This window comes from Myotis lucifugus, unplaced genomic scaffold (genome assembly GCF_000147115.1).
Source record: "Myotis lucifugus unplaced genomic scaffold, Myoluc2.0 scaffold_18, whole genome shotgun sequence".
Lineage (NCBI taxonomy): Eukaryota > Metazoa > Chordata > Mammalia > Chiroptera > Vespertilionidae > Myotis > Myotis lucifugus.
The window spans coordinates 2,915,546-2,925,960 of NW_005871066.1; the positions used below are offsets into that span (position 1 = coordinate 2,915,546).

Genomic DNA, 10,415 nt, shown 5'->3' on the forward strand with positions numbered 1-10,415 from the left:
AGGGCTGTGTCCTTTGGATCAGACCCTCTCAGAATCCACCTCCACCTCAGACTACAGCTAATGGGGCCAGACTGCTCACATGTCTCACCCAGACAACGGAGAGGGATTTTTCCCCCTCTTGGATTTTAACAAAACTGGCAGATGGGAATTCAAGCTGTAACATTCAGCAAGAGAATTAATATACTGAAATGTGACCTTTGACAGATACTAAAATGAGTCTAAGGCTATCGGGACAAGTGCACGGAGAAAAAATAATTATGGAAGGAAGGAAATTGGAAACAGAATGAAGATAATTATGTAAGTCTTCTGAGAAATGAATAAATACTCTCTCATAAGTAATTAAGTCTCCTCATATCCACACACTGTATTTGGCTTAGGCATTCAAACACATCTGTTTGAATTGTGCCTCTGCTCCAAGACTTCAGTGATGACCCAGTGCCCTAGTTTATTACACTCCAACTCCTGGTCCTGGGAGGCTTCTACAGCCTGGCCTCAACCTACCCCTAGAGCACTGGTTCTTAAGCTTGGGTGGACTTCCGAATCCCTGGGACATTTACAAGTTCTGGCCAGCTTCTCACATACACAAAATAGATAGAGGGTTATGATCAGCATGTGTGTTAATTTTCTATGGACTATGGTACCTACCACCAGCTTCAATGATGGATTTGAGTTCTGAAAAGATCACTTTGGCTACAGTGTAAAGAAAGGACATAAAATCGAAGCAACAGCTATAAAAAATATGGCAAGGAATGTAAGTGGAAAAGTATACTGGGGAAATTGGAGAGTTTCAGACAGGTACCTGTGGTCTCAGACACTTAATTAATATTTTTGAAATATATACATTCCTCTTGGCATTCTGTTTCCTAGGCCCATCTTTTTTTTTTGGAAATCCACCCATCACTGAAGATCCATCTTTTTTTTAGAATGGCCTGAGTTCTCTATGAGAATATAGTCTAGAATAGCCTTTCTGACTTCTCTATGAGAATATAATCTAGAATGGCCTGAGTTCTCTATGAGAATATAATCTAGAATGGCCTTTCTGAGTTATCTATGAGGATATAAATTAGGATGGCCTTTTGGACTTCTCTAGAGAATATAATTTCACCTTCTTTGAAACTCTCTTAGCTCTTGCCTTGATGAATTTTTTTTCTCCTGACATTTTCCTCTGTCTTATGTCAGTTCAATGAACAACTTTGATTTCTCCCCGCTACAGGGAAGCCCAGGTGAAAGATTACTTTCTACTGTCACTCTTCCCTGCCGGGCCTAGAAGAGGGCCTTGTGTGCAGTAGACCCCAAATGAATGTTTCCCCATTGAATCTGTTCACAGACCAAGGAGAGCTTCTCAGTGACCCATTATCAGGCCAAATAGAAAGTTCCTTGTCTTATTGGGTGGAGGTTCTGACTGTTCTCGGCCATTGAGACTTTGGTGTAGGAAGCACGAAGGGCCGTTGAGTCATGACCAGTGGAATCTAGAAACAGCTAATTCACTAACAGAGGATTTCTTTCCCACTTCCTCGGCTCTCTCTCCTCTCCTGGAAGGGAGGACATTGTATAATTAGTCCAGGATCTTGCGGAGAGGGCCAAAAGGACTAGGAGTAGTCCTTCGCCCACAAACCTACTGCACTTGTCAGAAAGTGGCCTTTCTAGGTTCTCCAAGTAGCAAGGGTTTTGGATACAGGGAATCAGAGACTTAGGACAGCTCAGGGAAGAGGGTGGGGAAAGGGTGCAGGGCATGATCCAGAGAGAGAGCCTCCCACACCTTCATTTTAGAGATGAGAAAACAAAGGCTTAGTGAAAAGTAAGTGCCTTTCCCCGGTCACACTGTTACTAATGGAGGATCAAGGCAGAGAACAAAATGAAACCCAATTTCTCTCCAAAAGGAAAAGCTTTCCTGGGAGACTAGTTCATTCCTTTCTGTTAAGTTATTCCAACAGCGATGGGACAATACCGTTTTTTCCTGCTGGAGAACAATGGGTTTCCTTTCTGAACACACACATTTCTCCTTGGAGCTGGGGACAATGATGGCAGTGTGCAGCCACCATGATGATATAAATAAAAGGTGTGTGCATGAACTCAGGCGTTAGCCAATTAAACAATGTTTGGTGGAAAGAATGAGTCATGTGGTAGAGGATTTTATAGCATTAAGTAAGTAGAAGAGAGCACACAAAAATCAGAAAAAGAATATACACCCAACATGCTCAAATTTTAACAAGTATGTTTTCTGTTCTTTTTACATTTTATGGAATAAAAAGTGAAAGATGAGATAATAAGACATTAGACAGTTGTGAAAAGACATACTGAGAAACTGACAGAATGAAAAAGGTGCTAGATAATATAAAGAATGAATGTTTTGAAATGATTACAGGAAAAGCAACTTTGAAGATATTTTAGAAATAATAAGAGTAGGGTTAATATTGCTGATAATAATGGAACTAAAATAAAATAAACGATTAGGAAAAGCTTAAATAATTCTTACAAGTATCGAGCAATAAGACCAAGATATTCAAATAATGACAGAGAAACACCAGCATTACTGATGTGCGAATAGTTAGTGCCCCTGAATACAAGATCAGAACAAATGGAAGATAATAAATATTCAGACACAAATAAAATGAGCTAAGAAATCACTTTAATCTGCAGATTAAAAGAGCTCACTTGGCAAATAGCAGAACCAATAGAACAGACCAGTAAATAGATACAACCAGGTCACAGTATAAATCCTCAAAGAAAAAAAAATCAAGAAACAAAAGACAAAACTTGATAGCCTATAAAGAAAGAAATCCCAGGCTGACTTTAGACCTCCCCTTTGTAACATAAAATTCCAGAGCCACGGCAGCAACATCAATGGAGGTTTGAGTTGTGAGCTCAATAAACCTATACAACCAACCAATATGTGACAAGAGATCAAAGAATACTCAATGGATAAAGACTATTTGGTATATTCAGTAAATGGTACTGGGAAAACTGGATATTCACATGCAAAAGAAGGAAACTGGACCCCTATCTTACACTGCACTAAAAATTAACTCAAAATAGATTAAAGACAAAGGTAAGACCTGAAACTATAAGACTCCTGGGAGAATACATAGGGGAAAATCTCCTTGACATTGGTCTTGGCAATGCTTTTATGGATATGACACCCAAAGCACAAATAACAAAAACGAAAGCCAACAAGTGAGACTGCATCAAACTACAAAGCTTCTGCAGAGCCAAAGAAATGACCAACAAAATGAAGAGGCAACTATGAAATAGAAGAAAATATTTACAAACCACCTATTTGATAAGGAATCGATATCCAAAAAATATAAAAAAATCACACAACTCAATAGCCAAAAATAAATAACCCATTTAAACTGTCTTAGGACCTGAATAGGCATTTTTCCAAAGAAGATATTCAAATGACCAATAGGTACATGAAAAGGTGCTCAACATCACTAACACCAGGAAATGCACATCAAAACCATAATGAGATATCATTTCATATATGACAGAATGACTATTAACAAAAAAATGAGAGGAAACAATGTTAGGAAGGAAGCCTTATACATTGTTGGTGGGATTGTAAATTGGTGCAAGCACTATGGAAAAACAGCATGGAAGTTCCTCAAAAGATTGAAAATAGAACTACCATATGATCCAACAATTTCACATTTTGGTGTATATCTGAAGAAAATGAAATCTCCATTTTCAGGAGAAATCTGCACCCCCATGTCCGGCAGCATTATGTACAGTAGCCAAGACATGAAAACAACCTAAGTGTCCATCAACAGATGAATGGATAAAGACTAGTTGGTATATATGTTCAATAAAATATTACTCAGTCATAAAAAAGAAGACTCTCCCATTTATGACAACACAGATAAATCTTGAGTGCAATATATCAAGTAAAATCAGAGGAAGACAAATATTGTGTGATTTCAACTTGTATATGAAATGTTAAAAACAAAACACCTCCAAACTCATAGAAACACAGAATAGATTGGTGGTTGCCAGAGGTGGAGTTAGGAAAATGGATGAAGCTGGTCAAAGGGTACAGACTTCTAGTTATAAGATCAATAAGTTATAAAGTATAACACAGTGACTACAGTAAACAATACTATGTTGTATATTTAAAAGTTGCTCAGAGAGTTTTAAAAAGTTCTTAACACACGTAAATTACAACTGTGTGAGGGGATGGATACTAATTAAAATTGTTATGGTAATCATTTTTCAATATAATACATAGTGCTTTGGATACCTTAAGTCTACACATGTTCTGTCAGCTTTATCTCCATGAAGGTAAAAAAAATAGAAAAATGAAAAACTGAATGAGCAAAATTAAAATAAATAAAAGGATTAAGTATGCAATTCAAAAACTCAAGGAAAGAGTGAAATCAGCAGAGAAAAGCAGTATTGAACTCCACACAGGGCCTTGGACACCCGGACGCTCCGGCCTCACCTCCCTGGCTGAGACTCTCCACTCTGTTTTCGCATCATTAACGGGAGGGCTGAGGGTGAAGAATTCCTAAGTTCATTAGTCAATTCATCTCCAGAAAGTGCTCCGAGGCAAAGCTGATTTCTTTTACTAATAGGAGAAGATTGGCCCTTTCAGAAGAAGGAAGTTGTCTGGATGTGTGCCCAAAAATATGTATCCTGTCTTTCAGTGCTCAGTGGGAGTTACTCTCATTAGCTCCCCTTCTTTATTGCATTTGGGTAAAACAGAGAAGCCGTCTCGAAGATGATAAATGACTAATAAATTTTAATCGGCTCTTTAGCTCATACATACAAACAGTCATTAAATTCATCCAGAAAACTGTTAGAATCGAAAGTGCTAAAGTTGCAGAAATAACCAAGATCTTCTGGTTTCCTTCTTTTCTTAAGAGTAATCCTACAACTAAAATCCCTAATGGATGTAGAGAAGAATCAGTTATGGTGTGTGTGTGTGTGTGTGTGTGTGTGTGTGTGTGTGTGTGTGTGTGTGTTTTGAATGGGTCAGAAATGTGAAGAGGAAATGAGTTAAAACAGGTGCAAAATTGAAACACTCCTCTACTCAAATGTTCTGGTAGGTGATGTGGTCTTTGTTTTCACAAGCACGTGAGCACCGCTATAATCACTGTGAGACAAAAAAAGACAAATTAGGTTTGGACTCTTCTCTGGTGCCCTGGCAGCCATGGGAGAGGATGCTCCTTTTAAAATGAGCAACTTGTACTTGAGTGTGTGTGCAAGTATCACTCACGGATGAGCAGAGAGAATCCCTGCCTGAAGCAACTGGCCAGGATTCCATAGGTTTTAAAACAAGACCCAGCGTGGAGCTCTGTTGGTGGCTTCTAGAGCATTTGTCATGACGGTTTCCACCATCTGTTAGTCCTGGGGGACCTGAAAGGACATCGGCCAATTTGAAAGCCACAAAAGTGTCTTTCTTTGATGCAGCAAGTCCACTTCTATAAACTTTCCTAAATAATAAATAATGCTCACAAGATTTAACTATGAGAGAATATTCATTGTAGATTTGTGTATAATAGCCAATTTTATTTTGGAAAACTATAAACGGCCAACAATATAATATAACACAGTGATCATAGTAACAACACTATATTGTATATTTGAAAGTTACTCAGAGAGAAGTTTATTTTGGATTGTTTTTGGGAAAAGATAAACAGCCAACAATAATTTACCCACATAAAGAGGCAATCACCTAGGGGCTACTCCGTGTACGGGGAGTGGGTAGGTGCCAGCCTGCCGAGATAAGGGGCCAGGGGAGGAGAGCCCAGCTCTCTGGAGGGAGCACCTCAGAGCTGGGCGATGGGTGGTCAGATAGACACGCTGCGTCTAAACGTCTTTCTCAGTGGGAGTATGAAGGACACACTATGCCAGAGGCTGCTACTTACCTCTGCTCTCTCATTCTTCCCTAGGACTGTATTCTGACCAATGGGCCCAGGTAAAAAACAAACAAACAAGCATGCAGGCGAACAAACAGCTTTTCCTTCTGTTAGCGATGACAAGTGAAATGCAAGCAAACATGAATGGGTTGGAGTCCCAGGAATGCCAGCTCAGTGGAGGACAGGTAGCTGGTATGGGCCTCTTTTATTCTTCCTCCCCTCTTCCTTCCCTGGAGTTTGGCTGGAATTTGGGCCTGATGGCCGGAGTTCCAGCAGCTGCCTTGACCCAAGAGCCGTCTTTACCAAGAGCTGAACTTGAGGCATGACGCATTCGTACTTCAACTGCACTGGTCTGTCCCCAAACCCACATTTAAATGTCCGGATCCTGGTTATTATCTTAGGACCTTCTACCACACCCAGCAGTGGTGTCGCACGTCCCTTACTTTTCAAAGGCAATGCCCTCGGACTTACATCTGCAAAGTACTTGAGACTTCACATGTGTTATTGAATAGAGCTAATTCTGCTCCATTTTCTGGGCTCTCTTCTTTAAGCTCATGATATGGTATGATATGATATTACCACCTTAGTGAACTGTGGAGGCTGCTGTGTGTAGAGGGAGTGCAACCCTCTAGAACCCTTTGGTGGCACTGATATTGGCATTTTCCACTTCGTTGTATAGTGAGTTATTTTTAGAGTGGAATCTTATGGATATTTCAATGTGTTAAATTTGCTGGAAGAAACATTCAAATATGGGTTTTATATCCCCATAGCAATTACTCCCAAATTGGCCGATGCCTTTGGATAGAGAGCCTACCATTTCTATTGGCAAAATAACTGAAAGGAAGAATCCTTAGGAACTTTGCACACAGCTTATTCCTCTCCCACCTGCATAGTCACTTACCTGTGATGGCCAGTTGGGTCACAAAGAAGGTCATTCTTGACTTCCTCTTCCGCCTCCACGTGGAGAACAGCACCGCGGAGTTCCCCACGATGGTGAAAACGAAGAGGACCCACAGCGTTATCAGCTGCTCGGTCTGTGGAAAGCAAGCAACACGGAGCAGCCTGTGAGGACCAGGCTGCCCTGCAGAGCACGAGGCTCAGGCTTCCTGCCGGAAGGTCTTCCTTCTGCTCTCATGTCCCCACCGCCAAAGCTCTACTCGCCAGAGGCCAAAGACCAAGACCGTTTGCTCCCAGGGAAGACAATGGTACTGGGGTGGGGGGCCTCGTCTCTGGCCCAGGACAGGGTGAAGGAGCTGTAGTGTGGCAGGTGCGGGCCTGCAAAGTCCTGCGAAAATGCAAGTGAGGGGTTTTCCTAGCTTTCCCCGTTCCTTTCAGGGAACCTGTTTCATAGGAAGAAGCATTTCGATGCTTTACATCCATTTATTTTTTCAAATCACAGAGCACTGTGTCACGTCCACACATTTTCTCCGCCAGGGCAGTGGTGCGGGAGTGGTTTGCTTCCACACTGCCCAGCACTGAGCCAATCTCTGCGGGACTCTTTCCGCCTCAGAGGAAGAAGGAACGAAGTTAGACACTTTTCCTTCCTGACTCCGTCTTCTCCAGCACAGTCCCTGGCCTTGCCTGGTGCTCACATCCCTCCGTCGGGAGAAAGCAACCGAACCCGGTGCACCTGCAGCAGAAATCTGCTCCCTGGGCTGTATAGCAGGGCCCCTGAGCCAGCCTCCCCTCGATGATGCTCAGGGATATGCTTCACATTAATACTTTACAGCAAGCGCGTCTGTCTGCCCTGCACTCAGACCCTCCGTACCCGCACCTTCTATGGTCCTCCCATTTTCCAGCAGGTGCCGGGGGGGGGGGGGGGGGGGGCGGGGGGAGGTTCCCGATCTCACCTATTTTCTATTTCTCACAGAAAATTGTTTTCAACTAAAATGGCTCTGAAGTCCTTTTGGATGAGAATTGGAAAGAGAAGGAGACATGATCAAATAAACTCAGGTGCTTTTGAACGAGAAGCTACGTTTTTTTTCCCCCAGATTGTTCTCTCTTCATGCTGTTCTTTCACTAACTGCCTGTGGTTTGGTTTTAGGCCACATTTCCAGAAAATAACACCATAGAAGGTAACTACTTTGTTGAGAGAGAAAGAGAGAGAGAGAGAGAGAGAGAGAGAGAGAGAGAGAGAGAGTGTCCCCGCATGCTGCATTGGTGACTATGCAGGTACCAACATTCAGATTCCCAGAAATCAGGGTTCTCTTGAATGAATGAGCCCTGTGGCCCCCAGTGGGCATGGAATGGCTGCTGTCTCTAATCCCTTGGACTGAGCAATCCCTACCCAGGCCTCCAGTCTCTCCAAAGGAGGCTCAGGGCTCGGGTGGGCTCTGCTGGGCACATAGTGGCAGACACTGCAAATCTAACCAGCCTGGTGGCTGTGTCGGTGAATGGGAAGCCAGGCCTCAGGAGGCCTGACATGCTCTGTGCTGGCCTGACCCAGCCTTTTCCTCAGGAGCCGACGGTGACTCTGTAAGAAGCTCTGTTCTTGAAATGGAGCCATGTCCACAGGGCAGGCTGAGCAAGCCCTGTGAATTCGGTCTAGCATTCTTACCCATGCACACATGCACACACACACACACACACAGGTGCTCTGCTACTTGTGAGATGTGTGAGGCACGGGGGTAGCCTCTCCCAGCTACTTTCTCATTTACAAGATGGAGATCAAAATAAAATCTGCCTCAGGACACTTTGATGGATAGACACCATGATGGCAATGAGGTTTCTAGATGGTGCCTGAAGTGTAGCATACACACAATAAAAGGTGGCTCATCTCCTTCCTTTGGTTCCTGGGCTGCATATAGGTTTGAGAAGATATTTATAAAGAACTCACAACCTTTTCAGAGCGAAGCTCAAATTCACCCTGTTTGTCCTGTTTTCTATCGGAATTTCCCCTAAGCCTAATAGGCATCCCCCCTCCACCCAGGCACTGATGGTGCCCCAACATGGGTTTCAGAACGATTGCAGAAGCTAGTTGAGGATGAAGTGCTCCCTAGTGGTCACAGGAGGAAAAGTTCCAGCCAGGTGCTCAGGACTGAGTAGAACAGGGGAAACTGGGAAATTTTCAATGACGAAAGACTCGAGTGTTCTTGACTCAGTTACATGGTTGTGGTTTCATGGCTAATTCGTTTCAACCTCAAGTTATTGAGGCCTTGCAGTGACGTCAGCTCTCTACAGACCAGAGAATTCCCGAGTGGGACTTAGAGGAATGAACTGACGTGTTCCCTGGGGGACGCTGGGGCTGCCATAGGGCAGACACCACAGAATGGCTCTAAGGATTATGTTCCCAAGGCCAAAAGGATGTCCATGAGGGAAGGCATTGGGTCTGGGTCGCCACTTCCTGTAGCAGGTGCTAAGTAAACATCTGCAGGAAGGCTACATGGTCAATGACAAGTGCAAGGGTACTTAGAAGGATCCTAGACAAGGTTATTTCAAATGGGAATGATCTCAGGAAACACAGGACATTTAGTCGGGTGACTCTAGTTGGAACTGGATAGTTAGACTTGTCTGGAGAGGAAGACATGATTTCCCCAAGCCCGAGGAATGATGATCTTCTTTCCCAGCGGAGTCCTGGAAACTGGGAGGAAAAAAGGTCTGAAGGATCTTTAACAATCGTACGGTGGATGGGAACCAACATTATTTGAGCGACTCCATGAATCTAGCACTTGAGTTACTCAGTTCGCACTGTATAGCAGGTGATCAATACATGTGTGTTGCTGACTGACTGTCCTGTGCTGCGCATTGTTTGAGACGCCTTACCTACTGCTCACTTCGTCCTCACAACCCGGCCGGTGAGACGTCACTGTCCTCAATCATACGGAGAGGGACGGGCTCAGAGAGGTCCCTAAGCTGGTCGGTACACATGGTTTACAAGGGATGCAGCTGAAACTGGAATATTATTTTGCTTAACTGGAAAGTCCATGCCCTGCTTACAATTTGGGGCCGGAGATGGTGAAGTTGCCTCATTTACTTTCAATTATCATCATTGTTATTCTGACTCCAAACTTGTCTGAAGCTGGGCCTCTGGAACTAGGTCAGTTTTGTGACTGTTCCCCACTTCTCCCCCCCACCCCACTGACTGAGCAAGAGGGCGATGCTACATGTGTGTTTGAAGGGACTGACCCTGGAGCCGCGTGTGGCTTCCACACCACAGCATCCTGCATGTCACACGAGATGCAGCGACGCCATCTGGCCCAGGGAATCATAGCGCCTTCCGTACGCCTTACACTTCCATGGTTCCTTTAACGATTAGTGTTATTCCTGTGAGGTTGAAGATGAGTATCTCAAACACAGGAGAGAGCAAATGTATCTTCCTTCCCAAGAGAGGAAATGAAGTCTCAGAAAGGTTACAATTCAGCCTCCGTCCTCAGCGAGCGGGCAGAGCAGCTGTGCTGCCTTGGCACTGGGACCCGGTGCCACCTGTCACTCACAGCACCGGCCTCTGAGGCGGCTCAAAGCCTCATTGATTCGCGGAGGTGGGTTGGAAATACCAAGAGCAAAGGTCTGAAAGCATCCGGATTCCACTGAAGATGAGTCACCGGGTAGCACAGGCAG

At 43.8% G+C, this 10,415-nt stretch overlaps 1 protein-coding gene across 2 annotated transcripts in view; it reads right to left on the bottom strand.

The window, feature by feature from the left end:
• Positions 1-10,415, bottom strand: part of NPSR1 (neuropeptide S receptor 1) — a 63,438-nt gene that overhangs the window by 44,766 nt on the left and 8,257 nt on the right. For both annotated transcript variants that reach the window (XM_006085337.3, XM_023751023.1), the window contains exon 2: positions 6,760-6,892. In XM_006085337.3, the coding sequence (XP_006085399.1) occupies positions 6,760-6,892 (133 nt within the window). The remainder of the gene's footprint in view (positions 1-6,759; positions 6,893-10,415) is intronic.